The following is a 22,107-nucleotide window of genomic DNA, read 5'->3' as shown; positions in this document are numbered from 1 at the left end:
TAAAATTTATTTTAGTTAATAATTTTAATTTTTATTAGTCAAATTAGATTTCATCGATAATTTTTAATTTTTTATTAGTCAAAGTTAGATTCCATCAATAATTTTTTATAGGTCAAAATTAAATTTAATAGTTAATTTTTATATTAGTGAACACAATGATAAAAATTGCTACTGCATATAACTAGTGGTTACAACATTCGATTACGAAAATAACCTTCTATAATACACTGAACTATTTTTTTATTTTACTAATAAAATTAAATATCTTTAATAATATTATATATATATATATATACATCATTTTTTTAAAAATAATTTTTAATTTTAATATATTAAGGCCCCATATAGTTTTTCTGCTTGGAGCTTTAAAAAGGATTAAGAGAGGATCATGTAAATCATATTCATTATTCATTAATAAATTTTTATCAATATACTAAATAAAAAATAAAATAAATAAATAATTTATATTATCAAGCTTAATAATCAATTAAATAAATTTAAAAATATAAAATTTTTAAACAATGAAATAAGCCAAATTTAAGCAACCATTTTAAAAGCTTGATTCATTAATTTTACTGAGATCCATATAACTAATCTCATTAATAAGTTGAGATATTTAAGTGTAATTAAGAGTAAAAATTTAGTTGTTGTTATTATTGTTCGTATATTTTATAGTATTTATGAGTAATGCAAGATAAAAAAGATGCCTACTTGCAACACAATAAATGAGCATAATATCTCATGTGCATCGAATCCACGTGAGGTGCATGCCCTAGTTACAAGGTTCAGTATAGCCATTGAGTTAATGTGGCGGTTGAAGAAAGCATATGGCACAAGAGCCAACTGGCAAATAATCACCAACTTATTCATGTTTCAGCTACTCCCGTTTATAGCTACCACAATTATTTAATTCTGAACCGGACCGGCGGGTTCGATCAAAAATTCATTTGAAATTAAACCCGAACCCCTTGCTATATATAAATTAAACTAATAATAGTGATAAAACTATATCATAATATATATCTATGCTAGCTATTTGCATTGGTTTATATATGTACTGGTTCAATTAGTTGGTGCTGTAATTTTATGCTTGAACCGGCCGGTTTATTCCCCTCGTCAATAGCTATAATGGTGTGGCACAAGGCACCAACAAGATGTCCTACAAGTGAGGTGGGAGAGTTGTGTCCTGTTGTGCCGGCAAATATTGCATCCTGAGCTGGAATAATGTGATGACAGGGTTGCACCCATGACTGGTCCCTTGTCACCAAATTAAATCTCATGCAACGCGATTGCGGTGAATCCGATGTCACCTCACTTGACTCGTGTCACCCCAAATCGAACCAAACCAGACCAAACCAACTCGGGTCAGAAGGCAGTTACTGCAGTGCTTACTTAGTTGCTTCTGCTTTTGACAAATGAAGGAAAATGAGCAGGCAAGCAGTGGTTGATAGATACATGGATGGATGCATTGAGAAAGCAAGCTTGGGTGATCCATTGCCAAACATGGCCAAATCTAGGCATTAAGGGCTCCACAAATGCCAGGCCCCAAGACTTTTTACTCCTCTTGCCAGGTAGCCATGACATAATTGTCCTCTCCTCACACAGGACTCACATGATCATCTTCCCCTTTTCCCCACATTCCACCCTCCTCTTTACCTCTCACCTTTCACTTATATATATATATATATATGACCTACTTCACTTGGAAGCTTGTGCTTTAGTGATTTGATTATTACTACACTTGTTATATATGTGTTTTTTTTTGTGATGGTGTTTCGAGTACGTGAAATAGGTAGATGATGAGTAAAGAAAGGAGAAAAAAAATTAGGAAGAAAACGAACCTTTTTGCGAAGCAAACTTGTCGTGTTCTCGCAGTCCGGCTTTTAGCTCATTAAGGACAGTAGTGAATGTAGTTGAAAACTGTACGAGCTGCAAGGTAATATAATTGTGGGCGGTACATGAGCAGGCTTGCAAGTGTAATTAATGGAGAATTATGAGTTCATAATGGAAGTTATGTGTGGTATTTGAGTATGAATTGAACCATGAAAAGCATGTTGAATCATGCAACAAGAAGCAAATCGATCTTGATCACAGATCACAATGACATCTAACCCTAAAATTAAGTGAATTACAACTTGCAGTTGGATAATTGATATATTCCACCATGTTTTCAAGAAAAAAAGAGAGTAAAAATTCACACAAAAAGGTAATTGACAAAAGAACAAAGGAGACATGAATCCACATGCAATAATTCAGCAATGGAAGTAAACAATTCTTGATCAAAATGAGACCACTTTTGCAAGATCTACAAAGAAGATATCTTCCTGATAGGGAAACAATTAATTCAAACACTAGAATTCAGTGAATTCACAACTTCAAGTTGAATAATTGAGATAGTTTTGGCAGTTGCACAAATTAAAAGAATTCGCACCAGATTCTAAGCAAACTTGAAAGAAATTGGAACCACTTTTGCAAGATCTACTAAGAAGATATCTTCCTGATATGGAAACAATTAATTCAAACACTAGAATTCAGTAAATTCACAACTTCAAGTTGAATAATTGAGATAGTTTTGGCAGTTGCACAAAAGAATTCTCACCAAATTCTCAAAGCAAACTTGAAAGAAATTGGAACCACTTTTGCAAGATCTACAAAGAAGATATCTTCCTGATATGGAAACAATTAATTCAAACACTAGAATTCAGTGAATTCACAACTTCAAATTGAATAATTGAGATAGTTTTGGCAGTTGCGCAAAAGAATTCTCACCAAATTCTTAAAGCAAACTTAAAAGAAATCAGAACCACGTTTGCAAGATCTAGAAACAAACTCTAACATTTCGTTTTCAGTAAATTTACAACTTGCAGCTGCATATATAATGTGAATTACTGCAAAAGAATTCTCTCCAAATTTGCATAAAAGACTGCAAATTCACACAAAAGGACAAAGGAACCTTAGAGGGAATTGAAAGCATGAAATTATAAATCTGCATCTGAATCTGACCAGAAACTGATTATAATTAAGATCTGCCATGGTTTCCACCGGCTTTCTTGAACTATCAACGGGGGCCAGCCTCCCTCGAGGGATTCCCCATCTTCTAAGAGTATAATTCAGTCTGAGAATTCTCTCCCAGAAGATGAGATCGATTAGGAAGGATGATAGTTCACAGTTCAAGAAAGCCTGTGGAGAGCATGCCCACAATCTTATCACAAAATCTTCCCAATTCTCCCCGCCCGCAGGTTTCTCCTTGCCGAGTGCGCACCAAACCCTAGAAAATTACAAGAATTCAACAAGAAAGAGATGAAATGGAAGAGAGAGAGAGAGAGAGAGAGAGAGAGAGAGAGAGAGATTAAAGGGTAGAGGAAGGATGGTGATGAAGCGATAAGCTGGCCCGGCCTGGTTTAAATAGAATTGGGAAGGGGAGGGGAACCGGTTCGGTTCGCGGCGGTTTCAGAACCGCTTCGTGCCTTGTGCAAGGAGGCGCGCACTTTCTAATTCCATCCGCACGCACTGCTCCAATGGGCAACCGACGTGTGTCACCGAGCTAGTTCGTTCGTGACGACTCCCGAATCGAGTGGGTGGTTAGTGAGCGGGGCGGGGCCATTCCAGTCGGAGATCGCAGCCATCAATCTACGATCGAATGGATAGAAAGGTCAGATGCGGACCGTGTGGCGGATGGGATGCCAATCGGTTCGACAACTCACTGGACGAACCCGGTCCAATATTTTTTACCAAAAATATATTAATAGCTGACATTTTATTTCATGTCACACTATCATCATTATTTTTTTAATTAAATGGAGTATTTTATTAAATGCAAAGTTGTTTTTAATATATTATTTTAGTTTTAATATAATATAAATAACTTAAAGTTAACTATACAACTGGTGAATAATAACATTAAAATTAAAGATAAAAATAGTACCATATATATATTATGAGATAAGTTTGTATAATTTATTTTGTAAGCTAGTAGCATTTTGAGTTCATTAATATATAAAGGTTAATCGAATATAAACAAGCTGTCTATTCATGAACATCATATTAATTTGCAACCCTATTTTATTATAATAGCAAATTTAAGTCATTTTTAATCTCCGTTATTTGAATTATTGACTATGTACTATCAAATTATAGGGATCACATGTCATTGAAAAGATAAAAGTGTCTATAGTCTTAATTAATTATCTAAAGACAAGTAATTGAATAACAAAGTTTTTTAGTTGCACATAGGATAATAAGCTAGTTGGCATGGAGGGATAATAAAATTTACCCTAAAATACTATTTGATTGTTTACTAGCTAGTTGTGCCCATGGGCATGTGTTTAACACATTAGGGTTAATTAGTTGGATTACATAACAATTATATTAATGAGGGAAGTATTTCATTGAGTGTGTTGCTTATAAGTGATTATGCACACAATTCATTTACAATTAATCACTGCAGTCAGACAAATACTACTATTAATTAATCAACAATTTAAGAATACAATTAAAAAAAAGTGATGGTTTTGCCTACCTGAAGGAACAGTACCTGCAGGTGATTCCATTGCAGTGTGCTGTAGCCCCAGACATGCTAATAGTGACGAACTGTACATACTGCAAAAAACAAGGAAAATAAACTTCCCTCGTTGTCGTGCCAGATCAAGAATATTACTTTCACACAGTGTTCTCAACTATAGTTATTATTTCAAGATAATAAAAAGATAAATCTGACACTCAGTCGAGCAAAAGGAATAGAAAATTCACACTTTCTGCACCAAAAGAACATATTCTCCCTACATCTAAAACAAGAACTATATGTATGTATACAAAATGATACCAGCATTTTTCAGAAAGTTGTTGTTTGTTTTTGGAATGGCGATGAGTAGATAGTTTGAAATTTTGTTAGCACTGTAGACTAATGCCTTCAAAGCATACATTATAGAATGGGATTGCAGAGACATTGAGGACAGACTGCCAAAAGTGAGGCTGAAAACTTTTAAGGACTACAGTAGTGTCAAAGAACTAGATTTGCTCAACCGGAATCTGAAGTTTCATCAGGAAACGAAACAAATGTAATCTGCTATTCAAAAAGTTTCAGTGTCTCTCACTGATTCTTATGCATCTGAGTTACAGTAAAAAAAAAAATTGTAATCTAAGCAGTCCAAACCAATCTAATTGTTTATTACAACCAAAACCAACTAAAAAACTTTTCCCCTTTCATGTTATGTTAACTCAGATCCTTAAGCAAGCTGATTACAGCACACATTTCCAGATTCAGGAACAAACAATGTACATCAAATTTGAATTTCGAAGGAAATATGGAAGAATCCCAATACTTTTTGGATAAAACATAAATATATCAACGATCATGCAAATGAGGGTATAGTTAATTATTACATCCTATTTCAAGTAGAAGTGAGATCAGAAATCATGGCAATGATTCTCAAAAGATGAAAATTTTCTTCTCTTAGAACTAGAAAATGATGCAGATATGGAAGAATAAACAGAGAGAACAAGGAAACCTAGATTAAATTAAGTTTATCGAAGATGAAGATTTTCTTCTCTAGAAACTAAAATGGTCGAAGATGAGCAATTTTGGTTCCTCTTTTCCGGATGCATCAGATTCAAGTAGATAAGTTCTGCTTGTCCTTGGAACAGGAAACGAGAAGATAAGTACGAGGGATCAATCTACTCAACGATGACAAGATCAAAGGGGAGATCAATGGATAAGCACAGGAGAAGATGAGTACCTGCAAATGCAAGCCGCCAAAAGAAGCCGAAGAAGTAGTCAATCAGGAAATGCCTCCAGATACATACGATCTACAAATCGAAGGGAAGAGGTAGGTAGAAGGGTTGATTGCCGATCGAGGAGACGAAGAGGGCGAAGAGAAGGGATCGACTGCCATCTCTGTGATCTTGTAGCGGAATGGCGAAGGACAAAGCAGAGGGAGAAGAAAGAAGGACAAATGAGCGAGAGACGGAAGGCGGTTAGCGAAAAGGGCTACTGCCGCACGTGAGAGCTCAAACCGAGAAGACAAGCGCGTGTCGGTCTACGAGGTGAGAGATGACAGGCGTCGGTTGGCGATTGGGCAGCAGATGCACGTTAACATGCTTTTTGCCGACCACCCTGCTCGTGCGCCGGTTCACGCCCTCGCTCTGGCGCACGTGCCGAGCTGAGCCGTGGCACGCACTTTCAAGCCAGATTCGGTTTTTCTTATTATTAAAAATGCAATAAATGGAAAAAATAATAATAAAGTTAACGTCACGCGTGCTGCACGGAGTGGACCTGTCGCACGATTCAAAAACCGTTGCTCGAACCGGAAGCCATCGACACGTGCCGAATATTGACTCCACCCAGAGCCAAGTTATCGGGACACGTGTGGTCTCGGATCGGGCGTCTGCTCCCGTAACTTACGAATCACATAATTCCACGTAAGCACGTTGAGGATGAACAATTCTTCAGTTCGTAATTTGCTTCTTTTCTCATACGCCCCTAGAATTTAGAATTTGCCAAAATACTCCAAAGCCCGTGCTGTATTCTTAGAATTGTGGAAGATACTTCGACGAAACATATCAAAAAATATTAAATTACGGTGTCAAAGTGAAAATTTTCTAATTTTTTCTTCATGGAGTTAAACATCTCCATCGCCTTTAAATAGAGATCCTCTGCCTTTTCTCCACCGTCTCTCTCTCTCTCTCTCTCTCTGGTGAAGCCATGGCGCTCCTCCAAGATCTCATCAAACTTCGGCCTCAGCAACTCCACGGGAAAGAGCATCGCCGAGTACGTCTCGTAACACTACCTCTATCTCATCCAGCATTCCTATCGATTCGTGCTCGACTTAGGTTTTGTGTTCGATTATATTTCTCCCTTGTCCTTTTTCTTCGATTGATCTGATCATTTCGATTCGCGTGTTGTCGCCTCCGTAGACTCTTCCTAATCAGGAGATGGATCCGAGCAAGCTTCCCGCATGGAACTACGATGGATCCAGCACAGATCAGGCTCCAGGAGACCATAGTGAGTGCGATCGTGTAGAAATTTGATTATTTTTTCCCCTTTTTTTCATGGGAGTTTATTACTGGTTTTTCAGTCATCAGCCAGTGCTCAAGATCCATTTAGGAGAGGAAATAACATTCTGATCTAATTTTTTATAATAATCTGCATTTTTTTAAGCCTTAAATTTAATGTGTTTGAGATTAATATTGTTGGTTTAGGTGGCGTGTGATGCGTATACACCAGCAGGAGAGCCGATACCTACCAACAAAATGTTTAATGCTGTGAAGATCTCTAGCCACCTTGATGTGACGGCAGAGGAGACTATTCGTATGTTGTTTTTTTCCCTTGGAAGAGTTTTTTCTATTCATTTACTAGAGATTTTTTGTAATATATATATATAAAGCTCATGCCATAATACTCCAGCTAAGTTTATAGGTACTCTTTATTAGCCCAATTAGCCATATAACAAACAATACATCATCCTATGGTGTCACAATAACCGAACAAAATCTATTGGTTTGATGGTTTCTATGATCTATACATATATATATATATATATATATATGAGTGAATAGAACAGGTTAATCAAATGAGTGAAGGTACAGAATGGGCAAATAACCTGGATGAATTTGACAAACTCAAGTAATACTGAGCGAATCCAATGGAATGAATCAAATAGGTTGGACAAACCAAATCAATCAAGCTACATTATGGACAATAGGCTGGATGAATTTGATGAAATTGATAGATGGGCATACCAATCAGTTAGATTGACCAAAAGAGTTGCATTGGCAGAAGGAATTAGATGAATTAGACGTAGATACACTAGACGAGTTGGATGGTCTAGATAAGGCTGAATAGGTCGAACAGATAAAAAAGAACTAAATGGCCCAAAATGAAAAATTAAATAGTTGAATTTGTTTACTGCTACCTGTGAAAAATCTTAGCTTCCACTAGATCCGACCAAACTATTAACTGCATTGATTAGTGCAGGTATGGCATTGAGCAGGAGTACACTTTGCTTAAGTAGGCCCTGCCATTGGAAGTTCAGCTGGTGATTAGTTGTGGGTCGCCTAATACATCCTCGAGGTTGTCTTGGAATTCCAGCTGGTGATTAGTTGTGGGTCGCCTGATACATCCTCGAGGTTGTCTACTGTACTAACAGCCAGATCTTAACAAGGAACGCTGCTAAACTCTCTGTTGTTGATCTGCAGAGGATTTCTGAAATTGCAGATGTTGTCTTTTGACCCCCGAACCAATTCAGGTCTTCTTATAACTTCATTTCCTATTTGTATCAATCCACACAAGTAAAACCAGGGTGACTGGAATGGAGCTGGTGCTGATACAAACTACATGTGAGTTTGAACACATCTGCTCATGGAGAAGCACAAAGAAAATGATGCTTGAGTTTGCAATACGAAATTCTAGGGAATTGCAAACCGCCAGGTGCAGGTCCAGTTCAGATGTCAAATATAAGGAATGGCAAAGGTACGATGATAAATTTTCAAACTAACTCAGCTATTTATTAGCTAGGCAAAGATTGAATCAAGATACTTTATTGGAACCAGGACATTACGCATAATTGTTTCAGAGAATGGGAACCAGTTTGCAGTTTCAGAGAATGTTGAAGTACTAGAAAGAAATGAAAAGAAGACTATCTCAGCCCTCTACCAACTCCGCGACATGAAGAATTTATAGTCTGGGTGTCTGTTTGCAGACCTGCAGTCACCCTTTGAAACTACTGCACATGACATTGCAGCAGCTGTTTGCCTCAGCGTCCTCAACCTCTCTTTCACTAACTCAGAGGAACTCATACCAGGATGGAGGACATTTGCACCCTTATCCGTTGGTTGAAACCAATTCTCGCGCTGCAATGCAAACACAGTTTATCTTTTCCAAAGAGCATTGGCTACTTCTAAAGATCAAAGTATGAACGTAGAGCAGATGGGCTACTTCTAAAGATTAAAGTATGAACATAGAGCAGATGTACCTTATCATTGTATGTCTGCAAACCTACAACTGGAGAAACTAGAGCATCAAAAGAACCTGGAGCATATGCTGGATTACTAGGACTACTGAAATGTCCCAGAGAATGATAAGTGAGGAAGGCGGCACGAAGACTACCAATAGGTATACGATATATGGGGTACCATGCAACACAATACCTGAAAGGAAAAGAAAGATGTCGATATTTATTTATGCTAAATGGAACCTCAAGTGACAAAAACTATACAAACCAAGAAGCAGGATGAAGATGTTGTAGTTCAGTAGATTCCAGAGCTGACGGATTTCCAAACATGCAGCCACCAGACAATGTATCACCAGCTGTTAGTTCTTTGATCCTGTATCGAGGAAAATAATAGCATCAGGTAAAAAAGAGTGCCAAATCTAGCACAATGATGCAAGTGTAAAATGAGGGACCAAAGGATTTGGACTTCAACTAATCATTTCTGTCATTTTCTCTCTTCTATCAACCTGTGCTTCGATAAAGGGCATGCTCTTTAGCAGCTTGTTTGTAAATGCATGTATAACAACCAATCTTATGCTTATTTGTTCACATGCATTGCATCTATGATGTTTAAAATAGTTCTCTTTTTTTTTTATCTTAAAGGCATTGGAAGTTAGTTTTGTTGAAGTATTAAGTCACGCAACGATTTAACACATGATGCTGGAAAAGATGACTTACTTGTTAAATAACGGTTGGCGCCTAGGAGGTAGTTCAGATTCAAAGTATTCAAAAAAGAGATCTGGCTGATTGATATTAATTTTTTGATCAGATAAATCTTCCTCTTCAGAAGAGAATTTCAACAAGCATACATCTGCACTAGTTTTATCCACCTGAATATTCCGATCACAGTTTCTGCTAGTTCCAGACATTCCAAATAGTTGCACAGCAGAGAGAGATGGCACAAAATAGGCACTGAATTCTAACTTGCCATTGGGCAGGCTTCTTGACTTGCGAAATTCATGTGCCTTCACTTCCAACCCGAAGCAACCAGGTTCTTCGTACCATTTCCAAATGTTCTTCAAGCAGATATTATGACTTCCTGTTTGTCTAATAATCGGAGAGGCCATAAAAAGCAATCTCTCAAAATCAGCAATTGGACAGCCAATCATGAACTGAGCATATTCTACTACTCTTTGCTGATGGGAAGCATCAATTATAGCTAACATTATCTTGTCAATATCTGTCGAACCGCCCTTACCAAATGGGATACTCTTTTGTATTGGAGAACTAATTCTGTTCAAATTGCATAATTCTCTGTAACTTCCAAAAAAAGGTTTTCTGAATTGTTGACCTTCAGTCCTTACAATGGAGCCTAGTGTGCTCTCAGAGTTCATTTTGGTAGAAATAGATTCGATCTTCGATGTGATTGGAATACAGCTAACTTCACTAGGGCAAATTCCCTCCTCCATAAGAACAGGTATTTTCTTCTCAGGTTCGGGCAGACAATGGTCAGTTAGTTTAGAAATACCTCTTTCAGACAACGTATCACCAGGCAGTTTTGCTTCAGTTTTAGTTTGGCTGTTAAACTGCTCGTGCAGTAAATTCTGGAAACCTTCTCTTTGCTGAATATGATCTTTTGCACCATTTGGCACACCTATTTTAGCAGTGTAAATTGCGTCCCCCTCCTTATGCTTTGCATTTTTGGCAATTGAGTTAGGTTTGCACTTAACACCATCAACAGAGTTCCCAACTGTAGATTTAGGGAGAGTTACACCAGCCTGCTTAGAATTTGCTTCTGAACCGGAGGTTATTCCACTTAGGCTTTTCTTCAGCACAACAGGTTTATTGTTTTGTGATTCCATCTTGTTGTCCTTTGATGAAAGCTCACTTTGAGGAGGTGTAACTTGGATGCTATTAGGTTTTGAACATTCCTCTCCAAACTTTTCGACCGTTGGACAAGTGGAAAACTCGTCATCTTTCGCAGCATTATTATGTGTATTTGCATTAACTGATGTATTTGCTCCATTTAAAGCTCCATTACCCATCCGTTTCCTAGCCCTTCTTCTTCGCCTTCCAGAAACAACTAAATGGAAGCCATTACTGAGGTCATCCTGCTTGATGCAATCTGCTCTTTCAGTACCGCTACAAGCATCAAGGGCAGCATTTGACAGATATGCGAAATTGCTATGGCAATCCTTTGATATTTCTGAAGAACTCAATCCAGTTTCATCCTTAACTGGTAACTGCATTACGGTATCATCACTAGCGTTCTCACTGATGTCACTGTCCCACTGTTGAGAAGTTTTGTCCTTAGGAATGCTCAAGGAATTATCATCATGGCTATTGTTTTCTTTAAAATCCTCTCCTCTACTGCTCTCATCAAAGACAAATGAAACAGCTCCAGCATTGTTAATGCTGCCAGATGAATGTTGGGAATTGATAGTGTCGGAGGGTAACTCATCGCCAGAAAATCTTTCAGATGAAAGTACTGTTTTGAAATCATCAATATCATCACTGAATGATGTCGACAAGAATGATTTTTGACAGTCTAAAAATTCATTAGTATTTGTACTGTCATCCTTGTCCAACAAATTAACTGATGCTACCTCATCGGACGAATTATTATCTGAGAGATGTTTGTCTGAAGAGCAAAGTGAACCGGGGGTAGACGTTTTAAAAACAGAGGTGCTATTAATCTTTGCATTGCACTGAGCATCTGCCTCATTGGAATCCTTTCTAGAACTGACTCGTTTATGTTGCTTCCCTTTCTTTTTTCCTTTCTTTCTAGATTTTCTTTTGGCTTTATTCTCCGCCTTTGGAAAGAGATCGACCAAAAAATCTGAATTATCTATATTTGTGTTAGGAATGGAAGAGTTACCGGATGTACTTGATAGATTCTTCTTGCCTTGCACCGAACTACTTGCCTCGCCACGAATATCAGATGAACTTGACCTTGGACAGTTTGTATTTAGGTTGATCATGAAAAGTCTCGGCGATGATGTATCATGACCAACCATATTAGAAGGCAATTCAGATTCAACATGTGCCCCATCGTCTGTAGTGTCTGCTAAAATAAAAGAATAGTTTGTTCCATTCCTGAATGCATCAGTATCAACAAGGAAGAAAGTGAATGGAGTCAACCTGACAGATAAAAGATTGCCACAGTTTGAAAATAGAAGAAGAAAAAAAGAGCATAAATTAGAATTAGCACAGTCCAGCACAAACTGTTAAAAATGTACTAAGCAAACAGCAAGTATTGATAACAGACAACTAAAAGATAGCACAGTCCATCACAAACTTTTAAAAACATACTTAGCAACTTCTAATTGCTCAAATGTTAAGCCGAGTTAGATTTGAAAAATAAAAAGTAAAAGTCGCAATATCAAAATAGAAGGAAAAAATGAACAGTAGCAGTACAAAAAAGACAAATGAAAAGAACATAGACAATAGGGTAATGTGTTCTAAAATTAGGGGAAATGATGTTAATTAGTGTTAAGTGTCAAGTTAGGAAGTTTAACTTTTTTAAGTCTTAAAAATTTGTTTTAACATCATTATTGTGTTTTATTGGGTATTATATACCAGATAAAATTCAACCTAGTGTCATGAGCATTTTAGTCTTTTACTTTATTTTGTGATATGGGTTCTCCACCAACCTTGTATCAACTTGATCAATTGCAACAAAAAAGGACAATTCCTTCGATGATCCCTAAATGACAAGCAAAGAAAGATGTTGACAAGTAGCCTAGAGTTGACTTCTCATTTGGTTGAGGAAAATGATACGATCCAAAGCTAGAGACAAAATAGTGTGTAAATTAAAAAGCTCAAATTGGAAGCTTTAAATTAGAATGTCTAAATTTTTAAGTTTTAAAAGTTTGCTATAGCATCATTTTTATGTTTTCTTAGGTATTGTAAACTAGATGAAGTGTGTCTCAATCTTAGGAAAATTAATCTTTAATTTGGTTTGTAAAAGAGATTTTCAATCCCTCGTGTAACTCATTCTAGGATTTAATAAAAAATTCCTTCATGAGATTTTGATTCTCACGCGTGATCATTTTTACTCTTTATGTAAGATAATTAACCCAATGTTGCATCATAGGGCACAATGGCGAAGCCAGCCCGAGCTATTTACCCGAGTTGATCCCAAACTGAGGGCCACAAACGTCGATTTTGATACTGTCACCCGGGCTAATCTTCCTTTTTTTCTTTTCTCCCATCATAAATTGAAGTTTATCTCCTTTATAACGCCATTGAGCCCCCGAGCTACAGCCCGGGTAGGCATGAACATGGCTCCGCTCGTGATAGGGCATCTCCTACCCACTAGCATAGAGGAACACTCATTAAACCACAATAATTCACTTATTGAAAAGTGCCCATTGCCAACCAGCATAAGGTAGTCTAGATTCCATTTTGGACCACAATCTTATGGTCCAAGCTGGCGTAAATAATCCAGATCTTATGTACAATCTAAATTTTGCTAGGATCATATGACCTATATTGCGATCATAGGCCTACTCACCATTCCTACGTAGAATCTCAATCCCAACAACCATAACTAGATAGATATATGTACATTTAATTAGACATTTTTAAATTGATATTTACTAGAGAAATTTTTTTTTCTTGTCCTATCATTTGGAAAAAAAAACATTATATAACATTATCTTTTTAAATATTGTGACTATTATCTGCCTTACAAAAGTTACTACTTACTATATAATATGCAATATTAAAAATTATATTTATTTCATATAGCTAGTATCTAAATAACTTTATTTATGTTTCATGATACTGTAATGATACTCTTAAAATGTTTACATATATAGTAGTATACATATATATATTGAAAGTTAATACATATGATAAATTATGAAAAATATAGTTCTAAAACATTTTAATAAAGATACAGGATCTTACAATCCTATGATTCAAGCATATGTACCTCTTCATGTTGCTAGGTGAGGTTTGGAACTTGACAATCTTGGTTGGCATCTACAACAATAAAAGGTCGTTGAACCCCTATACGGTTTACGATTTTGCATAAGCACACCAATTTTAGTATGTTGTGGCAAAATCCCAACAGTAGTATTGAATAATTTGATATTCAAATACAGTTATTTGCATGTAGTTATTAGCTAACAAAAATACAACTAGGATATATCATAACATTGAATACTCATAATCTCTTATTAAAATTATATCTATAATATGTCATCCTTAATATTATTACTTTATATTCATTTATTACTAATAGTATTATGGTTTCAGCTTTTATTTAAGTTAATAACTTTTCCTTAATATGTATTCTTTATCATGACAAAAAAGCTCTCCACATCTCTATTCTTCTGCCTTTCGAACCATGTTTGTCTTCATCGTTACTCCTCAATCCTCGTAGCATGCCAAATTATGTCAAAATCATGGTCAAGCATCTCCATTTCCTTCACTAGTAGGCGTCAGACTTTGAGGTCTATCTGGAGCCTTTTGCTATAACCTTCATGATATGATAGGGCTCAAGTAGTTACCGACACAACTAGTTTCTAAGACCAATCAAATGATACATATGATTTTGTTAAAATAGTAGCTGATTTTTTATCATTTTTGAATGTATTTCATGTGAGTCGTAACTTCTTATGGATGTCTAATTTTTTAGCAAAAAGTGTACAGTATAAAAAACTAAACCTATATGGTAGTGTGGATGTGGTGAGATTCCCTACAATTTCATCCGATTTCAAGAACTTGCCATAGAGGGAGATTTTTTTAGTTGAGCACTTCATTAACGTTAACACCTACCGATGCACTCATAACTCAACAACAATAATAGTAGGCAGATTCAAGTAGGAATACGATCTAAATTTTTTAAATACCTTTTATTATCTATTGATTACATGTAGATAGGTTTTTTATACCCTTAATATATGATTATCAAAGGATCTCAAGTGGTCCCTTTTGTCATCACGGAGTAGGAAAATCCTTGGACTTGCCCTGATGCATCTTCAAGGGAAAACACAAGGGGGAGGGAGGCAAAAGGTAAAGTATAATTAATAATATTTCCATGTGCTAATAAGTAATTTTATTTATAAATTTAGACGGAGGTGGAGGAATTTTTAAGACCAATCAACAAATACATTTGATTTTGTTAAAATGGTAGCTGATTTTGGATCAATTTTGAATGTATTTCATGTGAGTCGTAACTTCTTAGGGATGTCTGCCGTTTTAGCAAAAAGTGTATAGTAAAACAACTAAACCTATATGGCAGTGTGGATGTAGTGAGATTCCCTAAAATTTCATCCAATTTCTAGAACTTGCCATAGAAGGAGATTTTTCTAGTTGAGCACTTCATTAACATTAAAACCTACCGATGCACTTATACCTCGCCAACAATAATAGTAGGGAGATTCAAGTAGGAATATGATCCAAATTTTTGAAAAACCTTTATTATCAAATGATTACATGTCGATAGACTTTTTATTGCCCTAATATATGGTTATCAGGGGATCTCAAGAGGTCCCTTTTGTCATCATGAAGTAGGAAAATCCTTGGACTTGCCCCTAATTCGTCTTCAAGGGAGAACACAAGGGGGAGGGGGTGCGTGCTAAAGGATAATTAATAATATTTCCATGTGTTAATAAGTAACACACACAAATAATAGTTGGTGGAATCCTCTTCAACAATTTATAAATTCATTTTAAGATTTGTATATGAGATTGAGTATTTGCATACATATGCATACGGAGAGCTCTACCTCATCACATATGCCCCCATATGCATATAATGAGAAGGAAAGAATTCGTTAGCTATGAATGATTTTGTAAGTGTTATAGGTTAGTTAGAAGTTTAATGTGTGATAAATTTTTCAATGGCTCAAATTGCTTTTGTAAGTCACTCTCAAACTTGACATTAAATAAATAGCAAAAAAATTTGAGAGACAAAGCACTATCCCAATCAAAGGGAGAAGAAATTCTCTGAATCTTATAAACTTATTATATTTGCATTATGCTATCTTATTTTTATATCAACGTTGTCATTGTTATCAAGTCATATTTGTCACAAACTATTTTGGGTTAGATAAATGAATTTTATCCCTCCAATGAGCTCCAAGTGAGGAAAGCATTAATAATCATTAGATTTAATAACGGGTTGTAAATATCAAAGTCTATATGTAAAATTTCAAAGTTCAATCATCTAACACACAATAAATAAATATGTGGGCACACGCATGGAGAAGTTATAAACCACACATCTTTCGCTATTCTTCCGTAGCTTTGCCTTCACCATCATCATTCAAAATGAGACTTTTGTCAGGATTAGGCTAAATGAATTGCTTGATGAGGAACGCCTTGCTGTGTTTTGCTGACGAAGGTGGTGGTCGAACTTTGTAATGTGAATCACGTTGGATGCAGGCAATCCTAGCCAGATGGAAACTGACTATTGGTTGCCTTTTGGAGATAAGGACACGACAGAAGGCTGGCACAAATTCATGCATGTATGTATTAACATATTAAAATAAATCTTTAATCCATCAAGAATATATTAAACATACCATTTTTATTGGATATAGAAGTTTTGAAGTAGAACGTAGCATACCCATGCATCTTTTGCTATGTCCACCTCTCTTCCTCCAACTTTGTCTCGAGCATCATCCTCATGGATGGGATTGTTTCAGCTTTAGGGTGCTTTGATGAGCACCTCAACAAGGGTGGGCAGTAGAAAAACCTTTGGTACATGGTCATGCTTTGAGACTAGGTGGTTTTGGAAGGAAGGCTATCGATGACACTTTGAAGTAATCGTTGAACAATGTATATTTCAATGGTTAGGTTCAATAAACATAGGCTTTGTTATATGGTTGAGGGGTCAAGGTTGATTGTGTAGGGACTCATCCTTAGCAGTTATGTGAGAAAAAGTGGGGTCAGTGATCATAGGAAGCATGACAAAGCCAAAGAGGCTAAAAAATTTAAAGTAGAATGGCACCATTAACACTCAAAGAAATTGTCAATGGAAAGAAAGAAATAGCATGAATGGATTCTAGGAAAATGGGTATCATGACAATAGAGGAAGGGCATTGCTAGCATTGTGATTGCAAGCCGCCTTCCAAACCTTTTCCACCTTGCTTTTTTAGTCCACTAATCCAAATCTCTTCAATTGGCTCACTTACACAAAGTAGAATGAAGCTATGATTAAATTGGATGTGAAGCAAAGGAAGATGAAAGAGATGCAAGAAACAACATGATAAGTTTGTGTAGTATTTTTACGTGGAAATTAATTGCTCTATATCCTACTTTATTGTTCTACATGGAAACTAATTGTTGTCTAGCCTAGTTAAATAGTTGCTCTCTTAAATGAGCATTGGTTTGTTTCTGATGATCAACTTTCGTATAATCCATTAGCTTTAAGTAAAATTTTTCTAATTAAATTGTCAATAATTTTTACATTTTACTTGTATGGATACAAGTGTTCAATATTTTGCTTAATTTGGGCGTATATGCACCCAAATATTTCCTTGCATATATAATCTATAAGCATTGTCTACCAAATGTACAATGAGTAGGAGAGGAGAGAAGGTGAAATTGGACAATAAGAGAAAAAGAAACTAGGGAAAATAGGGAGATAGGAGTAGAGATAAGTAGAGAGGAGAGAACAGATAAACTATAAAAACAATAGTTCAAGTCTATTATTATGCATCAAAACCCATTCCAGCACAAAATCCAATACTAATACCTTCTATGCATGATATGCATTCCCGTACTTATAAACACAACACAGATGGCAAAAATAAAACCATCAGAATTTTGTTTAACTGCTTTTTCCTAGGCAATAGAAGGCACCATCATCACTGCTGTGCTTCCTCCATTGTCCCAAAGCCATGTTAATCTCAGACTATTTGGATTTCGTTATTAAGATTCATGCTAAAAAGTTTTTATACTTCTATCACTAGCTGTCATGACCTAGCACAACTTTCAACACTTTTCAACCATGATTCAGATTTGGAGAGACATGGAGCATACAACTAACACCCCAAATATCACCCTAAAGGAAAGGAGAACAATTTTACTATAAATATTGCGCACCTAAAAATTAAGGGAGTAAATGGAAAAAATATTTTGCTTGATAATTTAGAAAGTACATGTAGGAATAAGAATAGATTTAAACACATTGAAAAATAATGACAATTGTAGACAGTTGCTAAGCTGGTAATGAATACATGACCAGAAAGAATAGTACCTTAATTCAGGAGTCCCTGAGTCAAGTTCAAGTGGCTGAAGATCCTGGAGAAAAAATAAGCTCAAAAATTAGTGGAAATTCAATCTGTAACCTATACTTTCAAAACATTGGAAGTCCAATTTGGATACAGTACAAAACTCACTTTCGTAAAGATTTCCCTATCAGATCGAGCTGATGATCTCCTGAAGAGTGGATAAGGTCTCCCATATGCAATCTGTTCAAGAGCACTTCTCCTCCTGTGCCCATACGACATCACCAAGGATCCCTGTTTGTGCACAAAAATAAACAAAATGAATGCACATATATAAATCACATGAATGATAAGTAGCACATATTTTAAAGAAAAAGATATTTAAAACTTATTGTGGTTTTTTAAGCATATCCATACAGTACCAATATTTTTTCTATTAAAGAAATAATTAGAAGCACACAAAAATTTCATACAATAGAAAGAATACACAAGATAGTACAGGGTCTGTGCAAAGTACTACTGCAAAGTGCAGATAATCAACTATCTCTTATATTTCAAATTTCTGGAAATTCATAAAAAAAAATTGTCTCATTGGATGTGTAGCAAATAATTGATTTAATAAATCCAAAATGACTGGGCAAGAAGTACCCACATAAACTAGATGATCACTTAGGCTCAACATATGAGGGAGTGAAAATAGGTAGAAACAATAAATAAAAAATAAAATCCTGAAGCATAAGATTTAGTGGAATACACATTTAAATTAGCACTCTAGATACTAATTGGTAATGGTATATAATTGCAGAGAGACCAATATGTAATTACAAATACAAAAAATGGAAAGAGTTAAGTCATATTTAAATGAGTAATTAACAATGTAGTATGAAATAAGGAGGAGCTATCCTCCACTAAGTTCCAAAATAGGCATCCCTAAAAATCATGTCCCAAGCCTTCTAGTCTATCCCATTGTTCCACGTGAAGTAGATGTATCGATAACCATTTAGTTCTAGTCTAGAACGAAAGCTCTTCAAGAAAAACAAGGTCTTTGGAGAAGGATGTTTATGTAAACGATGAAATCCAAAATCCGCCTATCTTGAGTATATTTTTGACCAAAGTTCACTGCATAAGAGACGCACGCTCCTTAAACTGAATCCAAGGAGCTCTCATATTCGCAAATTTTGACATATATATATCCGGCCAAAAAGATTAGGATTTAGGCGGAGAGAGTACAAAGATTTTTAAAAAATCTTATTTTGTATCGAAACTTTAGCCCAATCTGAAGAAGAAACATCAGAATTGAACTCATAACCTCAACCACAAGCCACAACTTTCCACCATTATCGCAGTAAAGGCAATCCACAAAATCAAGATCGACAAGCCCAACGATCACTAGGAGTGAGCCGACATGCACTACAACATTCAAACAATCACACGCAAAGCCTCGAGAAGGAATCCACGAACAACTCCACGGCGACCACAAGGCGCAACAAACAAAGCACCACAGTGGGGAGCACAAACCATCTCCGATCGTGAAACAGAGAAAAGCACGAAAACACACATTGCTAAAAACAGTGCCGATCGGGATCATCGAACCGCACGCAGGAAAAAAGATCACGCGCAAAAACTAACGCAGGGGAACGCCGGAGTCCGAAACCCAGACATAAGGATGGAGGGAGCAAGAAAGCCGAAGACTAGTACCTTGAAGCGCGAACCCGTCAGGATTCGCCCTCCACTGCTCTTCGGGTGCTCGATTCGAAGATCGAGAGATCGTTAACTCAAACGAGAAGAAGAAGAAGAAGCAAAGATTTCACTGTTCTTGGAGATCGCCACCTCTCGATTCCAAAGAAGAAACAGGGTAGGTGGAGGGGGGTATTATAGAGGAGGAGAGGGAAATATCCACGTCCGTTGGTAGGGTCGCCTCCAGGTCCTCGATGCGGCGGGACCGCATAGTACGACTCACATGCGGTCGATAATTGGGGCGACGTTCGAAAAGGGTGCGAGGGAGTACGCGGACGCAGGAACAGTCCTATGCGGCGATGCCGGAGAGGAAATGCAGTTCTACGGACGTCGCTTCGTCGCGACTTAAGTCACGAGTGGAAGCCGTGGCGCCCTCTGGTAGTTCCCCAGGCTTTCGTGACTTAATTCGCGATCGTTGTCGCTGCGAATAACGCTAAAGAAGGAAAGCATGCAGTAGTACATTTAAAGAGTAGGAATAAAGGAAAAAAATAAATAAAATTATACAAAATGCATATTTATATGGATAATAATAACAAAAGGGTTTTTTTAATGTAATATAATATAATTAATTTTTTATTTAATAGTTTGATTAAATAAATATTATTTTTCATATGAGAAATATTAAATTATTTCCTAAACTCCACAAACTACAAAACTAATGACATACTTGCTGTTTTTTTCAAAATACATAGAGGTTATCCATTTGACACATATTTTTTAAATAAAATTATTTTTTAAAAAAGATTTGTTAAAAATATATATTTGTTATGGATAAAATTGTAATCTATTTTGAAGGATTAAATAAAATTAGTAGTACAATCAAGGGAGTCTAATATGTGTTTATCATTTTAATTACCTCTTAAATATTAGCACTTAATCTTTCTAATGGAGTAATTATAGTATTTACTAAATGATAGAAGTTCGAAAGAGCATTCTCGATATCTTTGAAACTCAAAGTTAAAATTAGATGAATCATGTCTGACTGTTTTGTATTATTAATTTCTTAGTCATTTCTTTAATTACCATCAACACTATCCTATTTTGGAATTTATTAAATAATATATTTCATTTTTTAAATTCCTTCATCCAACTCATTTCATTTCGGTTTTTTTTTTCTATTAAATGTTTTTGTCCAACTCAAAATAAAAAATAAAAAAGACATAAGCAAATTTTAAAAACACCGCGTGCAATGCTTCTTATTTGGTATGATTTTAATGAATCCACAACTTCAATTAAATTATTAAATTAATATTTTAGCTCTCTTGCTAATTAATTGTCAATAAATAATTAAATTTATATAATTCTTGCCTTACTAAAATTATAATTAATTCATGAATTCAATTGCCATTAAAATAATATTTTTCTTCATTGACAAATAATTAATTATTTAAATAAAATATAAAAATAATTTAATGCATTTAAAGTTTAATAATTAATTAAATAATTTATTTACTTTTAATTATTTGCTAAAACGGGTCATCTATTAGTTGTCTTCCCCAGGGCTAAACTTCTCTATAAATAAGAGTGTAATGGAACTGAATTGAACAGCAAGAGATCTTGCTCGAATTTGAACTCAGTTTATTTTTTTTTAAATTCAAACTCAATTCAAATTCGATTCGAGTTATAATTATTAAACTTGAACTCGGTAATGGCCCAATTTAAAATAATTCATTCGAATTGGTTTCGAAAATGAATTTTAAACGAATTTAATTTGAATTCGATTCATAAATTAAATATTATTAAATTTGAATTTATAATATTTTTGAATTTAAAATTAAATTAAGCTCAAAATCTATATAATCGTTTACACGCCGTAAAATCCATTGCCTAAAAAGCCACGCGTCATCCGCCTCTGCATCGCCCTTGAGCTCGAGCCCTCTGTAAAAGCTTCGTGCCGTCCTTTTACTATGATGCTCCTTCCCCGTTCCCCGCTCGGAGAGATAGAGATCGGTGAGCCTTTGAGCACACTGCACACTTGGCTGGGCGATTCGGGAACATCTTGACTTGCAGTTCGAGATCCATCAATCCAGTGCTCGTCCAACTGATCCGGCTTCTTCTAGGGTATGAATTACTTTCTGTCGATTCCTTCCTCTTCTTCCTCTTCACGGAGTTTGTAGTCGAAGACGCCGATGTAAATTCTAGGTTTCTTTCAGGTTCAGTTCTACCGCTCGCTATGGGATCTCTTTCGCCGGAGAGACAGAATGATACTTTTGCTCTTCCTGCATCGGCGATTTGTTCTTCCCCTTCTTCTTCTTC

At 35.8% G+C, this 22,107-nt stretch overlaps 1 protein-coding gene and 1 long non-coding RNA gene across 2 annotated transcripts; one reads left to right on the top strand and one right to left on the bottom strand.

Moving 5' to 3' along the window:
• The first annotated feature begins 7,968 nt into the window (after positions 1-7,968).
• LOC141828498 (uncharacterized) lies at positions 7,969-9,509 on the top strand. The gene is made up of 3 exons (XR_012601769.1): positions 7,969-8,124; positions 8,194-8,467; positions 8,548-9,509. It is a non-coding gene; the product is annotated as an uncharacterized LOC141828498 (long non-coding RNA).
• Positions 8,647-18,396, bottom strand: LOC141828497 (uncharacterized). The gene is made up of 6 exons (XM_074715940.1): positions 18,286-18,396; positions 18,144-18,178; positions 9,666-12,068; positions 9,217-9,321; positions 8,970-9,144; positions 8,647-8,847 (listed from the first exon to the last, which is right to left on the bottom strand). Exons 1-6 carry the CDS (start codon positions 18,394-18,396, stop codon positions 8,647-8,649), a joined length of 3,030 nt encoding a protein of 1,009 aa, XP_074572041.1.
• Between the last annotated feature and the right edge of the window lie 3,711 nt (positions 18,397-22,107).

Source organism: Curcuma longa, chromosome 4 (assembly GCF_044706935.1).
Source record: "Curcuma longa cultivar G26 ecotype Majalengka, Jawa Barat chromosome 4, ITB_CL_G26_1.1, whole genome shotgun sequence".
Taxonomy (NCBI): Eukaryota; Viridiplantae; Streptophyta; class Magnoliopsida; order Zingiberales; family Zingiberaceae; genus Curcuma; species Curcuma longa.
The sequence above is the reverse complement of the archived record's forward strand: the minus strand, read 5'-3'. Positions and strand labels throughout refer to the sequence as shown.

Excerpts from the sequence above, each read along its gene's own strand:
- LOC141828497 (XM_074715940.1), bottom strand. The coding sequence starts at position 18,396 with ATGTCGTATGGGCACAGGAGGAGAAGTGCTCTTGAACAGATTGCATAT. Across the intron at positions 9,145-9,216 it reads CATCTTCATCCTGCTTCTTG|GTATTGTGTTGCATGGTACC; the intron begins GTTTGTATAGTT and ends TTTTCCTTTCAG. Across the intron at positions 8,848-8,969 it reads TGCAGACATACAATGATAAG|CGCGAGAATTGGTTTCAACC; the intron begins GTACATCTGCTC and ends TTTGCATTGCAG.